Here is a 23,880-nt window from a genome sequence, read left to right as displayed (position 1 = left end):
TGATATAATAAATATAAAAACTTCATAAATACTCAACATCGGACATTTAATAGGTGGACTGGTCCATGCTAACGAATTAGCTTCCCTGTGAGAGATACCTACAATTCACTCCTTTCTACACGGGTTCTAGCCAAGTTCCCATCTCAGATAATGAGTTTGCAATACAATTATTAATATTGCCCTGAAACACTCTAGGTGTGTTTTATCCCCTACGATTTCATCCTAAGGGATTTCTCCCTGCCCATCCTGTAGGAACAAGATCCAGCCTGTCAAGCAGCTATTGGTATTGGATATCTGTACTTATAGCATTAATGATTGCGTAATTGGTAATAACATCGAGAGTGTAACACGAGTGTAAAAGGTACAAGGGGCAATGGCAGACCACAGTCAGTAGTACAGTAGTGGCGGCCGCGGTACAGAGTGCGGCAACAGCACGATCAATACCCACTACACAGAGCCGCGGCCGAACAGCCGCAACATCTAGCCTCCTTGTAACACCAGAACAACAGACACGACCACAAGGTTACGAGGTACAAGGGACAATGGCAGAACACAGTAGTGGCGGCCGCGGTACAGAGTGCGGCAACAGCACGATCAATACCCACTACACAGAGCCGCGGCCGACCAGCCGCAACATCTAGCCTCCTTGTAACACCAGAACAACAGACACGACCACGAGGTTACGAGGTACAAGGGACAATGGCAGACCACAGTCAGTAGTACAGTAGTGGCGGCCGCGGTACAGAGTGCGGCAACAGCACGATCAATACCCACTACACAGAGCCGCGGCCGAACAGCCGCAACATCTAGCCTCCTTGTAACACCAGAACAACAGACACGACCACAAGGTTACGAGGTACAAGGGACAATGGCAGAACACAGTAGTGGCGGCCGCGGTACAGAGTGCGGCAACAGCACGATCAATACCCACTACACAGAGCCGCGGCCGACCAGCCGCAACATCTAGCCTCCTCCACCAGAACAACAGACACGACCACGAGGTTACGAGGTACAAGGGGCAATGGCAGAACACAGTAGTGGCGGCCGCGGTACAGAGTGCGGCAACAGCACGATCAATACCCACTACACAGAGCCGCGGCCGACCAGCCGCAACATCTAGCCTCCTTGTAACACCAGAACAACAGACACGACCACGAGTGTAAGAGGTACAAGGGGCAATGGCAGAACACAGTAGTGGCGGCCGCGGTACAGAGTGCGGCAACAGCACGATCAATACCCACTACACGGAGCCGCGGCCGACCAGCCGCAACATCTAGCCTCCTCGTAACACCAGAACAACAGCCAATACATCAGACCACATGAAAATAACAGAAGACACGTAAACGTTTAGAAGAATCTAAAATAAAGGTCGGCTGGTGACATGCACAACGTGTGTTTGAACTCTCGACGAGTCTTGATGCGAAGGTGTCAGTCCATCACCCAGGAACGTGCTAACATCTCTTCTGGATATAATATCATTGTATCCTAACCCAGGAACTTTATAGCGCCTCTTCAGGATATAATATCACTGTCTCAACGCCTCTTCAAGAAATAATATCACTTTCTATTTACCTAAGAACATAATAACGCCTCTTCAGGAGATATCACTGTCTATTTACCTAAGACCATAATAACGCCTCTGCAGGATATAACATCACTGTCTATTTACCTAAGACCATAATAACACCTCTTCAAGAGATAAAATCACTGTCTATTTACCTAAGAACATAATAACGCCTCTTCAGGAGATATCACTGTCTATTAACCTACCTAAGAAAATAATAACGCCTCTTCAAGAGATATCATTGACTATTTACCAAATAAAATAGTAACACCTCTTCAGGAGATAATATCACTGTCTTTTTACCTTAGAACATCATAACGCCTCTTCAGGAGATAATATCACCGTTTCTTAACTCAGAAACATTATAACACCTCTTCAGGAGATAATATCACCGTTTCTTTACCTTAGAACATCATAACGCCTCTTCAGGAGATAATATCACCGTTTCTTTACTCAGAAACATTAACACCTCTTCAGGAGATAATATCACTGTCTTTTTACCTTAGAACATCATAACGCCTCTTCAGGATATAATATCATTGTCTTTTTACCTTAGAACATCATAACGCCTCTTCAGGAGATAATATCACTGTCTCTTTACCCAATAGAATAATAACGCTTTTTATAGGATTTGATAACCCTGCCTCATCATCTAAGAACGTAGTAACATCTCTTAATGAGATAATATCACTGCCTCATCCAAACACATCATGACATATTTTGAAGTGACAATCTCACACACTTCTCATTTAAACACGTAATAACGCCGTTTTATTCGACAATAACATTGTCTTACCACATAAAACCGTATATTCATTGGACAAAATATCACCATTACTACCACATAAAATCACATCGCCTCTTGATGAGAAAATGTCACCACCTTAATTATTTAAGATATAATTATGTTTCTTTGTTGAATCATAAAGACCATTTATGAAATTATATCACCACATCATCGAGTGATATAGTGATTATAAGAATTAGTATACTTTTGTAAACGATCGCCTGAAAACAAATTATGAGTTGAGTGGTAAAAAAGTGAACCTCAAAACCGTTTACTAAGTTAGTGGTAAAAGCCAAATAAACTGTTTCCCAGACCAAACACAGTGTGAATGATAGTTTTTACTCCGAATGGGAAATGTCGTTTAACGTTTGTGTTTGTCCTGTCGCTCACAAAGATGGGATTCGCAAATCAAAACAGATCAAAGCTGACAACCCGTTTGGTTTCGTGTTTCCATGATTTCACCAGCAATCTACTCGTTTATCGGTCAAAACTAAACGTGATTCGGAGTTCACAAAATGTTGTTATTCCTAATTTCTTCCTAGGACGCCAGGGACGAGCCCGGAATTGTTTTTCACATTACTCCAGGCTGGACCTAGGCGTTGCGGCATTATCACATGGATAAAATCCATTCATGATTTGGCGGGATTTGAACCCGGGACCTCTGTAACCGAAGTCACGTGCTCTATCAATAGACCAGCTCGCTCCCCCATTATTCATACAATAGGAAATATAGATTTGTATATGACAGTCGAAACCCGGGGCTACGGTCGAAACCCGTGAACATACATGTTGCATAGATTAATTGTGCATTTCTAACCAAGATTTTATCAAAATAAATAACGAAACAAGTTAAATTATTTAGCAAGATTTGTTTCGGACATACTTGATGACTGTGTTGTATCTAAAACGCAACTTGGACGTTTTTTTTATTAACAAAAACCTGGACATACGATTTCAGAAATAAATTATGAAATAATTATTTTAGACGTAAATCAAAAACAAAATAACATGAAGAAGAATCACGATTAGTATATTTATAAATGATACTACAACAGGGCTTCCAAATTCTAGGCAGCAGACAAAAATGAAAATTTGGAAAAAGTAATTATGCAATCAACAGTTTAATATTAATTTAACAGTTTATTAAATGTAACAACTCAGATGACAACACGTGGTTATAACGCTACACTGGACTGAGATCAATACAAGAGCGGCGCAGCGGACCACGTTGTAACTACCACAGTGACATTACCATCACTGTTACCATCGTGATTACCACCGTGGTAACGGTTATGTTAGGATGTAGTTACTGGTAAAACACGTGGTTAAAACTCTACACTGGACTGAGATCAATACAAGAGCGGCGCAGCGGACCACGTTGTAACTACCACTCTGACATTACCATCATTTTTACCATCGTGATCACCACTGTGGTAACGTTTATGTAAAGCTAGGCGCCCACCGGGCAACTCAGCGGGTGACGCGGCGCGGCGCGGCACGGCGCGACGCGGAGAAAAACTTCCGTCCGCTTCTCCAGGGTTCGCGCCCACCAAGCAACTCTAGCGGAAGCGCGGGGCAGCGCTGAGAATTATTCATTTGGAGGGGATGCACAGTGCACTTCGATTCGGACCCGAACACTCCCGAAGGGCTCATGATACTTTCCGAAAACACCCGAATGAGCGGCAGACGAGGGGCAGACGCCGTTTCCGTGCCTCTACCCCGCGCCCACCAGGCAACTCAACGGAGGCGCCGCAACACGAGAGGAAGAAATTCTCCACCGAATTCTCACTGCCGGATTCGAGAAGAAGTTTTTTTCCGCGCCGCGTTGCGCCACCCGCTGGGTTGCTAGGTGGGCGTCAGTCCATAAGATAACATGGCACGGATACGTGGCAACTTTTTTCCACGGCGTCGCGCCGCGCCGCGCCGCGCCGCGTCACCCGCTGAGTTGCCCGGTGGGCGCCTAGCTTAAGGATGTAGTTACTGGTAAACACGTGGTTATAACTCTACACTGGACTGAGATCAATACAAGAGCGGCGCAGCGGACCACGTTGTAACTACCACTCTGACATTACCATCATTTTTACCATCGTGATTACCACTGTGGTAACGTTTATGTAAGGATGTAGTTACTGGTAAACACGTGGTTATAACTCTACACTGGACTGAGATCAATACAAGAGCGGCGCAGCGGACCACGTTGTAACTACCACTCTGACATTACCATCTTTTTTACCATCGTGATTACCACTGTGGTAACGTTTATGTAAGGATGTAGTTACTGGTAAACACGTGGTTATAACTCTACACTGGACTGAGATCAATACAAGAGCGGCGCAGCGGACCACGTTGTAACTACCACTCTGACATTACCATCACTGTTACCATCGTGATTACCACTGTGGTAACGGTTATGTTAGGATGTAGTTACTGGTAAAACACGTGGTTATAACGCTACACTGGACTGAGATCAATACAAGAGCGGCGCAGCGGACCACGTTGTAACTACCACAGTGACATTACCATCATTTTTACCATCGTGATTACCACTGTGGTAACGTTTATGTAAGGATGTAGTTACTGGTAAACACGTGGTTATAACTCTACACTGGACTGAGATCAATATACAAGAGCGGCGCAGCGGACCACGTTGTAACTACCACTCTGACATTACCATCATTTTTACCATCGTGATTACCACTGTGGTAACGTTTATGTAAGGTTACTGGTAAAGCACGTGGTTATAACTCTAGACGTTGGACTAAAAATCAATACAACAGCGGGGCAGCGGATTGTTTTGCAACTTAGAATCCTGACATTACTATCAGTGTGATTACCATCATGTTAATGGTAATTATTTGTGTGGTAATCATTGCTACTCCAATTGTGGTCCTCTCACACTGTATGGCATGTTCCATTGTCCTACGTAAATACATGAATTACAGGTACAGCAACGTTGAGAAGCAGTCCACGAGTGTGTAATTTTATGTAAACTATGCTTGGTGGTAATTAACATTGCTCAGGTAGCGTACAGCTTCACTTGCATTGCTTTCCCTGATTACCACCCAGAACCATCCAGTGTAATCTTTTTTAAAACACTGGCTGAAAAAAATATTGCAATTTTCTGTACGATTAAGGTGCTTAAAATAGTTGTACACAACAGGTACCAGTGACTAAATTATTGGGACCAAAAACTGGTTTTGCAATATCTCTATAGGGACCATATCTGCTTGTAAAAAAATTAAACATAGTTACCAACATTCTAGGTTAATCTACCTTGTCTGTTTTAGAGAGTTTACAAGAAATATTTTGAATGGTCTTTATAACTAAACCCTATGTCATTATTGCTATTTTTACACATTTTCTCCCAGAAAAACTAACTCATTATAACATTATAAATCATTAGTTACTAACCTGTTATTGATTTACCCGTATAACCTTCAATATCACTAGGGGACCATAGCAGCAATTCAGTTATGTAGGCTATACAAATTGATATGAAACACACACTTTTTTACACATTTAGTCCCGGTCCTAACATGAAACATATCAACACTGCATTAACATTCCAACCCAAAAACAGAAAACTAAAATCAATAAATATACAAATACACAATGTGTCTACATCAGCTGGTATATTTGAAACAGCTTTATAGAAACACTGTAGCAATATTTCCAGAAAATGGCTGGATCTTTGACGTCCTGTGGGGCAGAGCAGGGGTAATTTTTGACACTTTTGATATTTTTTCTACTGTCCTTGGACCTAAAGCTTTAAAATGAATCCTCAACAGCCATGCTACTTTTTCCCTAGCTCGTGATATTTCATGGGTGGGGACCGATTTGCTTACGGAATTAAATATATAGAAGATAGATAGGTGGATAGATTTTGCTTATTTATATTTTAACAAGTATCAATTGACCATACCATAGTGGTTAGTCTATGACCATACAACTAGCAGAATCATCAAAATCAATAACATTTTGTCACTCATCAAAATCTCAATAAGTAGTTTTCTTTGTTATAAAACTGTTTATGAGTATTAAAACAACTCGAACCAAACATTAAGTGTTTAATTAAACATACAAACCAATTTGATGATTGTCAAAATGGTTTGTGGAAAAGACGCTAGAACGAGCATCACAGCACACGTTGTCAAAAAAGCTACCGGTACCGTACCGACGTACCGTACATGTCGTTTGATCTAAGTCTGAGTTGTTCATTGTTTAATCACTGTTCACTAGTTATAACTAGTTGAAATTTGACCAAATAATTAATTGGTCAACAGAAAATATATGCTTGTTTAAATATGTCACTTATCAGTATCAATTTTATCACAGCCAACACAAGTAGCCTATTTATATATTTTTTCAATTATACCGTAACTTACTTTATTTTACTTACCCATTCGGGTGTAAGATATAGTTTGCTCGTGTATTATGTTTTCCATTAAAACTATTGAAACAAATATTAGAACAAACCTAAATCATACTTAAATTAATGGTACACTAGGGGGCCATAGCAGCAATTGTTGCTTTTTAGTTGTGAAGTTGTGTATACAAATTGAAATTAAATACTCACTTTTTACACTAGTCTCCATATTTCCCTAACACGATACATATTAACACTGCATTACCATCCTAACCTAAAAACAAACTCTAAGATTCCCAATCAAAATCAAAACAAATACGGAATGTTTACATCAGCTGGTATATTTCAAACATTTGATATAAACACTAGCAAGTACTAGGGGCATTTTGGCATTTTGACACTTCTGATATTTTCGTACCATCCTTGGACCTTAAGCTATAAAATAAATCCTCAACAGCCGTGCTACCTTTTTCCTACCTCAAGATATTTCGTTGGGATTGATTGGCTTATGGAATTAAAAAATATAGATTTGTAAAACAAGAGACATGATTGATGATACTAACTAAATTTGTACCTGTCTGATTATACAATAAGAACCCTTTTATGGTCCATGACAAGAGGCCAGACAAAACTTAGAATTCAATACAATTTTCTGTGAATCCATTATTAAGCCCCAATTCATTTTGATGTTCTTTACATTTGATACATTCCCATCCAGTAGGGTATTTGAAGCTAAAGATGAATGTAAATTAAGACTAGAATGGAGTGTGCTGATTTGTGTAGCTTTATGGCAGACAATTATTGACTCTGACTGTACAAATTGACTAGCATTGTGAATTTATAATCAACGCTATGATCAGCCGTTTAGCAGAGACCATTTATTAAAAGCCTATAAGGACAGGTGTCCAGTATGAAAGATCAAAACCCTGCACTATACTCTGTTCACAATATTTAGGCGGTTTGAGGGGAAGTTACCCCACCACTTTTTTCTTCTTAATGAGACAGCTGATTAACTTTTTGATAAATCTAAGCTGTTTTAATGGTAGGATCAAGACGTGCAAGGGATAAATTTATTCCCCTAAAACCGCCTAAATTTTGTAAACGGAGTATAGTCAGGATCCAGCCGGCAAACTTGTTTGGCGATCACACAACAAAAAGTATTATCGAATCCTTAATTATTACTGTCAATCTTGTGTTCCCAGTGGCAGGAACTAAAAATAGCCAATTTATCAATGGCCGAATCGCCATGTTTTGTAGGCCCTAGCCTTTGTTCTTTTCTTGCCTGCAGATGTTCTTAATACATCTCCGATATATTTTGCTACAGAATGTGGTACGGTATCTTCAATGTCTAAGTATAGGGACATCTGCAAGAAAACATTTCTACTAAATAAGGTAGCTTAAAAAAATTGACAGCCCTCATCACCAATTAACCATACCATCCACATCAATATCCACAATATCGCTTAGAAGTAGTCAAGTAAATCATCAACGATCAAAGCACCGAATGGAGGTCAAAGAACATCGAGAGGTGGAAATTAGAAAGCAAGGAAGTTAACAAGTCCAATATGTAGTGGCGAGATTGTGCGGATATTGTCCATCGTCAACAGTGCTCTTATTGTCCAATACAGGGCCAATAACTGTCCAATGTCTCTGTCTACCCAGGGCCAATCTTGTCCTGACTTTCTGTCAACAAGTGATTGAAGGCTAAAACATGTTCTAACCAGTCACAACTGGTCAACTTTAGAGAAAAAAAGTGTTTTTCTTTTCATCTGTTACATTTTGTCCAGCACTATGATAAATATATATATAATATTAGGAATATTTTATTGGATTATTTTGTAAGCTTCCACTGCTGAAAAATAGATCAAAAATATCGACTGGAATTTAAAACTTGCAACTACTCTTTCATTTTAATTTTATTTTAACTCGATATTTCCCAAAGCTATGTCAGGCCTAAGCTACTATCTTGAGTAACTTATCACTAGTACATTAGGAATATTTTAAGAAGTAGGTATATTGTTTTGTAAGCTTCCACTGATAATAGACATCAAAATTGATCATTTATAAAACTGTCTCTATAGCACTACAAATGCACCGGTAACTTAGGTAGGTACCTAACATTTTTTGTTTAGAAAAGATTTACAATTTCATTTTTTGTATCATCCTTATATATAATACGTGAAGGCGATTTCTATGAAACACTACTCCTCCGTTAATAATGGACGGATTTTTACAAACGATGTGTCAAAATTAAGTATTTTTTGTGTAGACACCCCCTTTCAGCGATTCCTAATATAAGTCCTCAGGCTTTGCCCCACAGACCATCAAAATTCCAATGTGTTTCTTATGAAGAAAAGATTTTGTTTACTTATACAGACGAACAATTTGTATTAATTACAGCTGTTCATAGTAAACACATGATACACACAAGAGCGTTCGTTTTCAGTTTCGAAAGCTGGAATGGAGTGATTGATTACTTTATCTTTGAGTTTACTCTTTTAGGTCATCGGAAATAATTACTGTATGACTGTAATTCGTTTTGAAATAACACCTGTAATACTTTGCGATTGCTCGAATTCAAGTAACAGGTGCACTAGTCTTTTCAGATTTCAGATAGAATAGGTGTACTGGTAGTATTTTATAAATTTGTTTATCAGGAAAATGCTATCATAGCTCCTCATGCTTTAAATAGCCTAGATGAAATATTTACTTATAGATGATTTGTTATAAAAAAGGTAATGTTTAAAAAATGTAAGGTCCATTTTTAAATAGATAGAATACACTTCCTGTCCCAACATGTGATAAGTTATGAAATATTTACTTTAAAATTGCTTGGTTAGGAAAATAAAAAATGTCTTTTTGTGCTGGAATAATGATAAAAGATGTGGTTTATTTCCTTATATCAAGTTAAAAAATATTCAAACTCAAAATATCAGAATATTTACCTAAATGTTGTTTTAATGAATTTGTTATGTTTCTTTAATTAGTTCAAAGGCTGACAAATTTATTTTGAATAGCAAATGATTATTTAATAATTTAAAGAACCATAGGTTAAACACTCAAAATAAGGAAAATATAATTTTTTCGAAACAATGATGGTTAAAAAAATAAGTTGATAGATTCAGTAGTAATGCACTGCATTATATAACTAAAGTCAACAAGATAACCATGCATACAGGGTGTCCCATAACACCCGGCCGGCTTCTATAGCTCCAATATGAAAGCAATGTAGAAACCTAATTGCAACTGGAACCCCTTATTTTGACCTCAAGGAATTCAGCAAAATTATTTTTAAACACAAAAAAGCAACCCAAAGGGCAGATTTGGGGGGGTGGGGGTGGTTTTTGGGAATTTTCAAATGTAAAGGGGGGTTCAAATTTTGATAACACTTTAATTTGCTAAATGAGCTTTCAAAAAAACTCTGGTTTCAACCATTTGATAACTTTTTTACTTAGCCTATGCCACGCATTTTCAAAGTTTTTGAAATTCAAAAGCTGTTATCTCAAACATTTTTAATGGGAACATGTGTTTCATTACAAACCACTTTGTAGCCCTTAAAATTAGCTACAATATTTGCATTTAATGTTTTTTTGGTATCTTTATTGGTTAAAGAGCTGTAGCGAAATTAGTGTAATTTAATGTTATATTAAATGGTAATTTATTCAAAGTGTTTGCTGTTGTAAATGTACACGTCTAGGTCTCGATTAAAACTAATTAATATTTAAAAATTAAAATACTATTCAGTTTGTTAACATAATAGAAAGGTAAGAACACACCTGCAAATATTCTAAGTTATTTTACAATTCCATAGCTCTATTTGCTTTCATATTGGAGCTATAGAAGTTGGTCAAGTGGTCTGGGACACCCTGTGTAGTGGGGCTGAATGATTACTTTATGAGAATTACAGCCTCTAAGCTTAGCTTTTGATGGTTTGATACAAGAGATGTTTATTTTTAAATGAAACCCCAGATATCAGCAATAGTGTCTGGATTTTTTTTTTTATAAAGTGTTGTAAAGGTTATTCTAGTTAAAGTTTCGTCCAATCGATATCACAGACAATGGAAGAAACCAAAAGGCTTAATATATAATGCAAGATGAGTAAACCAGTCTTTTTGGTTACGCTGGAAAAAAATGTGCTAGCTACTATCAATTTTAAGAATCTTCCATTAAATTATGTGGCATTCTATTTTATATACAAAGTGCTGTGAAAGTTAATTTTTTCCATTAATCTGAAATTTAAATAAATATTAGGTAGGTACTCTTTCCCTTGTGAATGTATATAATTATTTTAAAGTAATATTATAAGTCAAACCAATTTTACAGAAGGTATTAGTATGAAAAAAAACAAGGATTCAATGACTTTATATTTCTATTTTTGTAAAATTTCTCATGCAAAATTAATATCAGTATTTTCCATCAAGGTAAAAAAGTGGAAATAAAACAGGGCTCAACTCTTCTAAGGCTTTGATCATTCAGAAAACCTTTCCACCAGATTAAATTTTGTTTACGGTATCTAAAAAATTTGAGCTAGGCTACCTGAATTTTTTATTTTGTACACTAAGTTAAATAACACACTTGCATTTGAGTGAGGGTAATTTTGTATTAAGCATCATTAGGGTACGGTAGGTATTCTTATGTAATTGATCCAAGTGAAAAATTATTAGATTTGAAAACATATCAACTAGAATCATAAGTTACAATTTCATTTTTAATTCAGCATTAACTTTTATAATTCAAATACCAATGTTTAAACTTTTTTACAATCTAGGACACCACACTTGTTTGTTACACAATGTTTACTATCTTTATTTATCTCATTGTTTTCTAATGGAAGTTTTTTGGTAGCCTAAAGATAAACAGGACAATGGCTTTTAAACACAGAATGAATCATGATCCCAATCTAGTATAAACAGTCCTAAATTTAAAATTTCAATAGGGAGTGATTTATTTATTGTTTGATTGGATAAACTAGACGCAGATGCATGCAGTTTTTATTAGAGTCATTTATTGATAGATAATTTTACACTTTGCTGTCTAGCATAATTCTGGTGGATTCCTAAAAAAAAAAAATATTATTGAATAGGATTATATTTTTTGTCTTCTAGATATTGATTGAGTTTCATTTATGAATCTTTGCTCTGCAAAGTCTTCACCTAGCCTATATATTCATTTAGCCTATGAGGGTACTACAATTTTGAATGGCATATATAAAAAAATCCTGTTGGAATCTTTTAGCATTCATAGTTTTGAAGTCTCAAATCTTCCTAGACCTTTTAGTTAAAATGTAGGTACCGTGAGAGGGGTTTCACGTAGGTAGGCCAATTGGCAACCCACTTTAACTTTATACATTAGGCCTACTACATTTCTAAATTAGCCTACATTTTTAACCATGGTTATGGTATGTCTCCGATAAGAAGGTAGACCTAAGTAACGTTAGAGAATACTGTATTATTAATGTTTAACTAGATTAGAACCCTGGGTTTCGTTCACTTTTACACAAAGTTCATTACATTTGATCTCTACTCTAAAACTAGGTAAGTTATAGACTAAAAGACAATTTTTAGCCATTGATTCTTCTTTGTCATGTTGAATTTTGACATAGGATAATACAAGTTAGGCCTACCTACCAAGTAGATGAACTTTAAGTTAGTAGGTATTTTCTTACACACAATACATTACATAGCTTAACTTAGCCTACCTAAGTTAATGTTTAAAGCCTAGCCTATCTGTCATCACCAATTTTTATTGAAATTAAACTAATTTCTTTCAATCTAACTACAAATATTCTATAATTTTACAGAATTTGGTCAATTAAATTGGGAAAATGGTAATAAATCAAGCGTCTGCCAACATCATGATAATGTTTAGTGATGACGATGGAAGGTGAGCAGACGACAGCTTGTACTACTGATAACGATACAGTCACAGGTAGGCTAGACCTAATGTCAATAACTATGCCAGGTGCGCGAGCTGGCAGCAGTTCCGCATTAACCTAGAGTAAAAATACAAATACATACTTTACAGTAACACTTACAGGGCCGGATTTCCCAATAGGCCCGGTAGGCCCGGGCCTATGGGCGCAAGGTCCCAGAGGGCGCACGGCCGAGATTAAATTTTTTTATACCTAGGCTATCTAAAAATAAAAAGTCATAGTTGATAAAAAAAATCCAAAGCATTGTGATTCTGAAGTTCATAAGAAGAAATAATTGTTAGGAAATTTACACAATTTTTCAGAATTACGCATAAATTTCTTTACAAAATTGGTAATGAACATTGGTTATACGGGAGTAGGCTGTAGGGATGTCTAGTCTATGCTGGCTCGGGCTCGGACTCGGCACTACTGATCAGAGTGATTAGGGGCGCATGCGTGCTAGACATTGTTCCACCCTCACCTCACAAAACAAAAGTTATTACCTAATCTTTTGATTAGTTTACAACCATCTGCAGGATCAAGTTAAAATATATAATAAGTTGTGTTGAATATTAAAACAACTATGAATTTACCTTAACAATTTACGAAAAAATATTAATCTCACTTTGCATTAGATTTTAGAAAAATTCAATACCCTGCAAATCACCATTAATGCTGTCATTTTCTCCTCAGACCTAAGGATCGGTACGGTTGGCAGGGATATTGCTCTATTTTGGAAATATAATCTAGATGCAGTAAGACCGTAGATTAAATATAACTCAAGTCGACTTCTTATGACACTGTTAATTCAAAATTTGTTCATGTCTAGTTCATGTTGGTACTGGACGTTAGTTTTGACGTAATTTTGTTTCTATTATTTTAGGGTTAGTTCTATATGATGTGATTTTTAATTTTTTGTAATATAAACAGGAGACGACCTATTGTTGGTAATAAATTAGATCGTTTTATTTTGGATAAACTATGTTTGAACATAGATAAATAAAACATACTCCTTAAATAAGAAGAATTGTTTTCAGTTAATCCAAAATGATGACAAATCTACTTAAGTAGTATGTTCAATCTATGGTATCACGTACTGTATAGAGTTCATGTTTTTGGGCCTGGACTTAGAATCAATGGCCATGTTTTTTTGCAGGAATGTTCGGTGGGGTGAGCTATGTTGTTTTGCTTCAGTCCCACGGCCACAAACGTGAGCATTTATTAAAAGCATAAAATTGCTAAAAGTGTTTAAGACGGCGTTTTGTTAAGGCTAAACAAGTCAATAGTCAATTCAAAAAACAAATTTGCAATGATTCCAACGAGGAGTGGTATTCAAGCAATTAACTTATGACTATGGACATGATATAGTTTTTAATAAAAGTTTTAAAGGAAAGTAACTGTGACCAGACTAGGAGGCGGAAAATTATTTGGGCCTAGGGGCGCAAAAATGCTAAATCCGGCCCTGAACACTTAAGTCTATCACTGAAAATTATACGTTTTTACCTACCTACTGAAAGGTAATTTGATGGCCTATGTCTTACCTTAGTAACTTGGAAGTTATCCGGGCGTAGTGTTTCAACAATCTCCTGTTCTGGCCGAGGCTGTTGGCTGACAGATGACCGCAAACCGTCTAACACGCGTTGGAACGTAAACTTCTTCATTTCTTTTTCACTAATTTACATATATCCATTTAATTACAACAAGAACATGACAAACGGTGCCTCGTCACCACATACTAAAATACACAACAACTCGATTCAGTCGTCTGCTGCTGATCGCAAATACTGCAGCGGGGAATGCTGGGAATGCACAGTCAGTGGGCAAAATTCTACTGCGACTGTCACAACTCACATTTTTTAAATTCTCATTTAAACAGCAAAGGACCGAATTATAGAAGACACAAACAACAATTTTACGTAAATTATACGCTTTTAAGTACAAATTACAAACTATTTCTTTTAAGAAACGCTGCTACTAACCATTTTGTCCCAAAATTGATGGATCAATACCGAGCAACCAGCTGTGCTAAACAGCTGTTTTCGTAAACACTAGAGTAAACATAAGAAGACATAAGTTGTGCAGTTGTGTGATACTGCTATTTATTTACGCTTAATATTCTGTCGTTGTTTTACATATTAATTTTGTCAAACACTACAAAAATGATTTTAAAATTTGGACAACAGCTGGGAAAAGTTTATAGTGTAGTTTCAGTGATTGGGACTGCACATAAAAACAAATTGAGGTTAGTTTCCATAACCTAACTTTCTTATACATCTTTCAATAAAGGCCAACTCAATTAACACCTCTAAAGACATACATATATTATAATACATAATTTAGTATGATCTAGGTAATTTTATAACACTATCCCCATCCAGGAATAAACATTGTTTTTATCCCCTACAATAGGCTACCTACCAAACCTATCCTTCCTGAGTTAGGCTAAGTTAAGGTTTATGTTTTTACAGAGAGCCTCCTATTTGACCTACTAGGCCTAATCCAATATTATTCTAATAATTCTGAGATCTAAATCAACAAATAAGGTGTAGGTTGTATGAGAGTTGATCTATAATTTATCGATGCGTCAGTTGGTATTAAGATTGTCACATAAGTTAACTTAACTTATGGTTTGTCGCTTTCAGCTTCAGCTTCAACACAGAAGATTGTTGGGTGCCAGGAACCCAACAATTATTAAAGAACCAACAGAATTCGTTAACTGAAGGATTATTAACAGGATCTGTGTGTGTTACTTAGCCTAACCCAAAAGAGATAAGTAAAGCGATGGAAATTGGTTCTTTACTGAAAATTCAATTATTAACGGATACATTCGGCCTACCCCAAAAAGGCCTATATGGCTTAACGCTAACCTATCATAAAGTGATAAAACACATTGCTGGCAATAGACCTAGGCCTAAATATAATGTAGGTAGTTTAAAATCACATGAGTAGGTGTAGGTAAACTTACCTGCAGAAAATACTTTTTGTTCATCGATTGCTGACGATGCTGGACCTCATTAGGTGGAGATTACACAGGACAGCTAACTTATTCAGTAGCCACTGTATTGTATCCATTTTGTAAACCGGTCTAAACTGTTGGGAAATAAATAAAATAAGACAACTTGCATCCCCAGAAAAAGTCTTAACTTATGAGGGTTTACATTACCTAATGCTTAGTAGGTAGGCCCTAAATCAGTAAGCTAGTTTTAATTTGATAACAAATTAGCTTTCTTAAAACAAACCCAAACCATTTCCATTAGGCTACCACAATCCTCCCATTATGATTGTTACCAATTTGAATGTGGCAGAGCGGCTTCTTTTAAAGTTGTGTAAAAGAATATATTTAAACCTGTTTATATTTAATAAGTACCGGTAGCCTAATTTTCGTTATTTTGCAGGTATATTGCTGCCGCTATGTTTGGTACTGGTTTTTTATTATATGAAACCTCAAAACATAAGGTAGAAATGTCAAGTTCAAAAATTAACATATCAGATTTCATGGCAGCACCTATTACTGATGTAGCCACTTTAGAAAAAAATAGTTCTGATATGAAAGCCAGGATGGAACTCCTCATCATGAAAATTCAAGTAGGTTTCTATGTTAAGTGTAATGTTGCACGTTTGTCTTTAATTAGTTCACTTAGTGATACTGGGATTTGCAGATGAAATAGGTTTTAGTGAATTTTCCATATGAGGCCAAAAACACCCTCCGTTCAAATTCATATACATATATGTGTCCGTTAGCGTGATAACTCGAGCAAAAATGATCAGATTTTGATTACCGTAAATTTGGTACAAACGTGTAAATCTACGTTTATTCAAACGAGTTTGCAAACCAGCTTGATCGGACTATAGGAACGGGGGTTTATGGGGGTTTTATGGGGCCTTTGGAGAATACTTCTATGAGATTTTAATAATATAAGATAAGTAATTAGACAGCCTTAAGTTATGAAGAAGCACAGAATCTTATTCGCTATTAGTTACTAAAAACCTGTGTTATTGCCAGGCTGACTTCTGTCGGGCCCTGGAAGCTCAGGAGGACGGAGAGGCTAAGTTCCTGGTGGATCGCTGGGAGAGGCCGGAAGGTGGAGGGGGAATCACCTGTGTCCTGCAGGACGGACGAGTGCTAGAGAAAGCCGGAGTAAACATCTCGGTTGTGTCTGGAACACTGCCAGCTGCTGCGGTAGCTCAAATGAGGGCTAGGTTAGTTTTAATTCAAGCAGTGTTTTGCAGTTTTGTCTTTGCCAGCACAGTATGGTCTTTATTGCAGGGTAATATTGTAGGCTAGTTTAGTAGAATTAAACTGTAATATGAAACATTCATCAGAAAAATCACATGACCAATGTATTGCTAATATTACTGCACTAAATTTTATAAGCAAATAGAGAGGTAAAAGTTTTAGATGTACCGAACAGGACTTATTGATTAGTATTAACATCTGCCAAAATTGCAACTTGGACATTTTAAAGAAATTATTTGTTTAAGTATCACTGGACGATAATGAAAATATTTATTTGAATGCTAGGCCTTTGGCTGATTTTATTATTGCACATTGTGAAGCACAATAAAGCATTGTGTAATAATATTTTCCTAATCTACATGAAGCAGGTATTTGCAAATGCGCGTTCCCCAATCAACTACTTACCAACTCACGACTAGTGTGGATGGGTGTTTGTCTACATGCCATTTGGCAAACGTCAGTGCTCGTTATTTCCCGCTCTATGACAGGGTTTTCCAAACAGGCTGCTAGGATAGTGGGCAAATGTGTAGCCACCTCTGCTCGGAAATTGGCAAATATCTACTTAAGCCGAACTCTGCAAGTCAAATATTCGGTGCTCGGCAAAATCGTCCAGTAAATCAAAAACAAAGCCTTGAAATAAATCTTGCTGATATTGACGCTCTGTCCAGGCCTGCAATTTTGGAAGACACTATGGGCCCTAGAAATACTTTGGTCCCTTCCATTTCCGAGGAATTTTTCTCGTGCCCCCAAACAACACTGAAACCTCTGGCTCTCCTGGGCACATTTATTCAAGTGACTCTTGCTCTGTCAAAGTAACACTAACATTTCTGTATTCTTGGCACGATTCAGGACAAAACATCTGATACTTGATACTGCAGCTTGTTTTGATAAACTACTTGTTTGTAGAGGCAAGAAGTTCAAGGAGGGGGAGAAGCTTCCGTTTTTTGCGGCTGGAGTGAGCTCTGTTATCCATCCTCGCAACCCGATGATCCCTACTGTACACTTCAACTATCGCTACTTTGAGGTCCAAGAATCCGACAATACTGTGCAGGTGGGTTAATTAAGAGTAGGCCTACATCATGAATATTTATCAACTGATAGGTAATATTACACTCTGTGTCCTCCTAAAAATTAGTTGAGTCTTATCTCTCTTTATCTCTCACTGCAGTGGGGGAAGGATTAAAAAATGTAATACATATGACTTCCCCTCAAAATCAACAGGTAAATTCTAACTAGGCCTATTATTGAAAAAGATAATTTAGTTATTTGTGATGCCCCCCCCCCCCCCACCCATACTCATTTATTGAGGCTTTATTTTTACTTAAAATCTAATACTTTATCATGGAAGTCAAGAATTTCCATTTTGAATCTGATAGCTTGTAGTTAGGTTTTGTTTGAATAACTAACTCGAGCTAGAATCCATCCTTTTAACTTCAAGGTAGATGTAGTGGCCTCAGTTCAGAAAGATTTGTTACATTCAGTACCGTAAGTATTCTTGGAAGTAACTACGTATTGTTGGAAATATTTCCGGTTCTTCAAACTTATTTTTCAATAGGAATAAAACCTTTGCTCCCTAACCTACAAGTGAAAAATATTATAAGAACTGGTATTGCTAACAATGTTTTATTTAACTGGCAATTTGATGATCAGTATTACAAAGTAGGACTACTACTTTTGTGTTTCTCAACAATAATTTTTCCTCTCAAAACTTAAACTGTGTCGTTTCAGTGGTGGTTTGGAGGAGGAACAGACTTGACTCCGTATTATCTAAATGAAGAAGACGCCAAGCACTTCCACGGGGAGTTGAAGAAGGCTTGTGATAGGCACGACAAAAGTTATTACGCCCGATTCAAAAAGTGGTGTGACGATTACTTCAATATAACACACAGAGGTTGGCAGTATTATTTTATTTAGTTTTATTGTTGTTTTATACTAGATTGTTTATTTATTTCTCTAAAAGTTCTTTGTTTCCTTTGATTTTGGGTATTTTAGTGAAGCACCCTGTTTGCCAGTTGTTTTGTAGTGTTGAAATATTCTTGACGGATTACCAAATCTCTAAGATCACCTCAATAGTACAATTTTAGTTTCTATTACTCAATAACCTCCTTTCAGTAACAATATATTATTAAAGGTGTTAAATTTCCTTTTAGTACTACTAAAGTGATCCTGTATATTCCTTATGGATTAAGCGTTTCGAGGACTTAGTCCTCATCTTGTACAAGAACATTAAAACTGTCCCTTAGAAAAGGTTGTCAAAAGTTTATATTAGAAACAAGGACTCATATTATATAGGCTACAAACGGAGATATTTACACGATACAAAAAAGTGTAGACCTACAGACAAAATTTTACAATATCCGACCGTGTGCGCACAGTTACAGGTGAAGGTCATGACTGTGATGCGGAAGATGGCCGGGTGTTAAATATGAACAATATATACTCTAAAAACATAAATGTTGGCTTTCCTCAGTAGTCAGTGCTAACAAAGGTAGCTAATATACAATTTGTATATTTTTTTTAGCGATAAAAAAGTTACATTATGGTAGCTTAAGCAGAATCTTTAAATGTACCTAGTCAATCTTCACATTTTTCAGGGGAAAGGCGAGGGGTAGGAGGAATATTCTTTGACGATTTGGACTCGCCTTCACAAGAAAAAGCATTTCAATTTGTGAAATCATGTGCTGAAGCTGTCACACCTTCGTATCTACCTTTGGGTATGTTTAATGTTATATCAATTTTTTTGTGTGTGTGTTTTTTATGTGAATTAGAACGCATTCATTCTCACCACTTACGTAGCGGGCATGGCATAGGTTACAGTTTTTTATAGTATTTTTGACACTCCTCTAAGTTCACTTACAGACGAAATATAATCCCAAGTGAACATAACTCCAGCATTGAAATATTCCAAACACTCGGTACTCATAGCTAAACTTTTGCAAGTCATCACGTATCTTACTTAGCAGGTACAGTCAGTGCAACAAGTGAGAGGCAGACTATATAACAGTACAGTAGAACCTTTGGATTGATAACAAGACCCTCGATAACAAGTCCAAGTCACCCTTGATAACAAGTGTCGTTTTCAAATACTCTTAACTTTTGATTAGCCCTAATCACATTCTTGCAGACCTCAATAATAAGACAATCTTGATTAAAAGTCTTATTTACTAAGACGCATGAGAGACCTGTTAATAAGGTTGAGACTATATAAATCTTGAACATTTTATTTCTTAAAAGGTTATAAAACGAGTAGTTAAACCAACTGTCACCGATCTAATGGCTACAATGTTTGCATCTATATACAAATTCAAAATGTTTATTATTAGGAGCATCTTGGATGATTTTATTTTAGTAGAGTTATTTAGTAATTTATTTACAAATTTCATTTTTAATGTAGTACACTTTTTGAAACAACCAGTAATTATTCATCATAACTTTAAAATACTTCCCTCTACAGTGAAGAAGCACAAGAACGATGGATACGGTTACGCGGAGCGCCAGTGGCAGTTGTTGCGCCGTGGACGCTACGTCGAGTTCAACCTCATCTACGACCGAGGCACCAAGTTCGGCCTCTACACTCCGGGCGCCAGATACGAGAGCATCCTCATGTCTTTACCACTTAATGCTGTAAGTATGATACTTTGGAGTTTACAAAGTGCAACAAGATTAGAAAATCAAGTCATCCAACCTTGACAATGAAAATACTGCATTAGAAAGTTACAACTGTAGAAATTAATTATATTACAGAATTTCACATATAGGCTACTATTGCTGTTATGTTAATTTAACAATTGACACCTTATTAAATTTTTTTAATAGCCAAATTTAAAGCAGATATATCCAAAACTATTTCTCATAAAAAAAGTACATTTTAGTCATTAGAAAACTAATGTGGTTTTAAGAGCATATTTTTTAGTGTGTTCTATTGTTACTTTTGTTTTGAGGGATGGTTTAAACCCACCTGAGAACCATAACTCAGATCATTAAAAACAAAATGGCTGCAATTAAAATGTAAAATAATAACGTACATCTTATGTTCTCTATGATTGCAAAATGACACTTGAAAACTGAAAGCACAAAACAGTCCTTTATATTTTTGGTACTCTTCTGTGGTAGGCCTACTAAATACATTAGAATCTCTTATATCCACCACACCAGGTTAGGTTAGGTTATTTGCACGTAAAAAATACATTAACTTTTTCCGGTAAATAAATATTTGGTTACTTAACACGTTCGCTGCGAGAATCCCTTTGGCAGTTCGGTCGGAAATGCGGCGCAGCCTCGGTGCGCCATTGAATCAGCGAACGCAATAGCATTAAAATATTTCAGTCTTAACAGTGGTGGTGATGGTGCTGTGTTACCCCGAGAGTGGACATAGTTCACTGAAAAACTCACAGATAGCAGCACTGCCTGGATCCGTAGCCAGTGTCTTTGTTATGTGGATCGAAGAGAGAAAATCCCTGAAAACAGGACAAAAACGTTGCCAGACGGGATTTTACGGGAAATTTTACTACCAACCATCGTTTAGTTGATCCCCGATAAATGCGGAGGTCACAATAGACCAACTTGTATAACACTGCACTCCGACCGGAGTCGTACGCACGCTGTGCCAGTACGGCATGACTCCGATAGGAGTCGTCAGCAGCGAACGTGTTAACCTAATCTAACTTGGTGGTGGTCGGTATAACATAAGAGTGCCAGATTTTTATCCAAAAAAATATACCCATTCGGTTTTATAGGTTCAGTGTAGGCCGTAACTGTTCTCAATTTTTTTATTTTTGAGGTTTTGAAAATTTTAACTTAATAATTTTATTTTGTTTATACTATTTTCCTGAGACCAAATAAAAATAGTTTTAATTTATGTATTCAATCTGTCCTAAAACTCCCAAGTTTTATTTGCAGCACCCCTAGATGCATACTTTCAGTAAAAAAAATAATTTTATCGACCCTCTTTTTACAGTTTTCTAAATATCTTTTTTTTTCAGAAATGGGAGTACATGCACATCCCTGACCCAAACAGCAAAGAGGGTAAGTTAGTTGAAGTACTGAAGAACCCACGAGACTGGTTGGGTATCGGAGAATCTACAAGATCAGCTGGTTAAGCTTGAGATCAACATGCCATCTGATTTAGAGCAATTGGTTAAGATGAAAACTGTACAGTATGATACAAATTTTATTCTTGTTTTCAGACCTTTACAGATTATTTACTTCCGGGGCCGAGATTTATTTTTAAGTGCCCAAACATGTGCATACATTAGCAATATATTTGCAAACTCAATGCATCTTTGTTTTTATCATAAATATTAACCCTCCTGGTGTCAGTTATTTTGTGTGTCGTGTCGGTCGATTTTTGGGCAAGATCATGGGAAGTGTAGCTGTTTTACGTATGACGTCACCACCTCCCTCCCCCTCTTCTACCAACCACAGATCTCGACCATAACTATTTTTCCCAGCCTTACGGTCAGCATCAGTAATGTTAAGTATTATCTTTTAACCCATTGGTGGATGACAATCTCATTGCCATTTCCAACATTAGCTGCTTAACACACCAGAGCGTTTCACTGATGATGCATCTATATCGATGACACTGGGAGGGTTAAGGGTCAACATTGTAGGCTGTATTACATTACAGTATATGATTTTAACATATCATAGTGGTGATTTACTATCAATAAAACAGAGATTAACAAACAATATTGCTAAAAAAAAGTAAACACTCTTCATTCATTTTTTATATTAGTTCATAAGTATTCAAAAGTGACAAACATTTCCAATATTTAACACATAAGACTGTGCCTTTTTAGACTAGATAAGTGGTTGAATTCCTTGAAGACATTGTACAAAATTGTAACAAAGGATACATGATGTTACATCATATAGTTTAATTGTTTAAAAGTATCATAAGTATCATATTAAAATATCATAAGTATGTATCATATAGATTAAAGCATTTTACTGTCAATGGAGCCAATTATGTTGGAATCGTACTTATTTGTTGCATTGTACATACAGTATATTATGATGAGTTTTAAATTTTATATTTAATGTTAAGAATAAATTTGTTTTAAAATGTTTATAAGTGTTTTCTTCATCCTTTAATTTAATTTGAGTAAGGGAATAGTTATTTGTGCAACTAGTGAGAAAAGTGAGCAATTGACTCACTCGAGAGAAATTCTTACTCACGGGCCGTAGGCGAGTGAGGAATGGTTTCTCGAGTGAGGCAATTGTACTTTGAACTCGAGTTGCACATTATACTTTTCCTACAGTTACCATAAAACAAATAAATTGGTGAAGAAACATAACCTATTTTTACACAGAAGTGAACTTTTAACATAACATTTAATGTGAAGTGACAAATACAACAGTACAACAACTGACCAGCTGATTTACAGCCAGTGCTGCCAACGTATTTCGCGCGCATACGACGTTGCCTGCATGTTACGCGCTCACTATTTTGTGCCTTCACGTTGCAAATCTGGAGTGAGACAAAGTAATTAGAGTGAGACAATGTTAACATTGTCTCACTGATGAGCGAATTGGCCACTTTGCTTTCTCAAACCAGTGAGAGAACATGAACATTGTTAGGTAACTGTAGAAAAAAAATTAAATCTGTAATTTTTACGATAAGCAAAATCAACTCTACAGATTATTTTGTTCTTCAAAACTAACTACAATATGTAGATTTCTACATTTACCTTTATTTTCAATACATACTGAACAAAATTCAAGCCTTAAATATACAAGTATAGGATGTAACAAAGAAAAGAAACAATCCATCAATAAACAATTATTTGTCCAATAGTATTATGATCGAAGAGTGAAGTGCAAAGTTTATATGAGAGAAAACCATTTAGTCAACATAACCATGCTCAGATCAATTTAAAATATGAAACAAACATGAAAAACAGGCGTTAATTTTACTGAGGGGGTAAGAAGTCTACCTACACTATTTAAAGTTAATAATATAATTCAGATTAGGAAAGAGTCAATTTATAAAGTCTGTTGTTGGATTTACCGG

The 23,880-nt window shown here is 36.4% G+C and overlaps 2 protein-coding genes across 10 annotated transcripts in view; one reads left to right on the top strand and one right to left on the bottom strand.

Annotated features, from left to right (window-relative positions):
• Positions 1-14,589, bottom strand: part of LOC128992696 (syntaxin-binding protein 5-like) — a 420,306-nt gene extending 405,717 nt beyond the window's left edge. For 3 of the 9 annotated variants that reach the window (XM_054416406.1, XM_054416408.1, XM_054416407.1), the window contains exon 1: positions 14,170-14,588. In XM_054416406.1, the coding sequence (XP_054272381.1) occupies positions 14,170-14,289 (120 nt within the window). In that variant the 5' untranslated portion in view covers positions 14,290-14,588. Of the gene's footprint in view, positions 1-14,169 lie in introns of all 9 variants that reach the window. The other 6 variants (XM_054416413.1, XM_054416412.1, XM_054416409.1 and 3 more) reach the window with 5 other exon arrangements.
• LOC128992698 (oxygen-dependent coproporphyrinogen-III oxidase-like) lies at positions 14,456-22,824 on the top strand. Its single transcript, XM_054416415.1, has 8 exons — positions 14,456-14,870; positions 16,024-16,213; positions 16,632-16,828; positions 17,772-17,916; positions 18,594-18,756; positions 19,460-19,579; positions 20,320-20,489; positions 21,848-22,824. The coding sequence occupies exons 1-8, from the start codon at positions 14,788-14,790 to the stop codon at positions 21,962-21,964; spliced, it is 1,185 nt and encodes a 394-aa protein (XP_054272390.1). The 5' UTR covers positions 14,456-14,787; the 3' UTR covers positions 21,965-22,824.
• Positions 22,825-23,880: the final 1,056 nt, after the last annotated feature.

The sequence above is a fragment of the Macrosteles quadrilineatus genome, unplaced genomic scaffold (assembly GCF_028750875.1).
Source record: "Macrosteles quadrilineatus isolate MER2022 unplaced genomic scaffold, UCM_ALF_1.0 Scaffold_4__1_contigs__length_99947679, whole genome shotgun sequence".
In the NCBI taxonomy this organism is placed as follows: domain Eukaryota; kingdom Metazoa; phylum Arthropoda; class Insecta; order Hemiptera; family Cicadellidae; genus Macrosteles; species Macrosteles quadrilineatus.
This window is presented reverse-complemented; position numbering and strand designations above follow the sequence as displayed.

What these genes read in the sequence shown, in the direction of transcription:
- LOC128992698 (XM_054416415.1), top strand. Translation starts at nt 14,788, where the DNA reads ATGATTTTAAAATTTGGACAACAGCTGGGAAAAGTTTATAGTGTAGTT. An exon ending in AATCCGACAATACTGTGCAG is followed by an intron (nt 17,917 to 18,593) that starts GTGGGTTAATTA and finishes GTGTCGTTTCAG; the next exon opens with TGGTGGTTTGGAGGAGGAAC. An exon ending in ACCTTCGTATCTACCTTTGG is followed by an intron (nt 19,580 to 20,319) that starts GTATGTTTAATG and finishes TTCCCTCTACAG; the next exon opens with TGAAGAAGCACAAGAACGAT.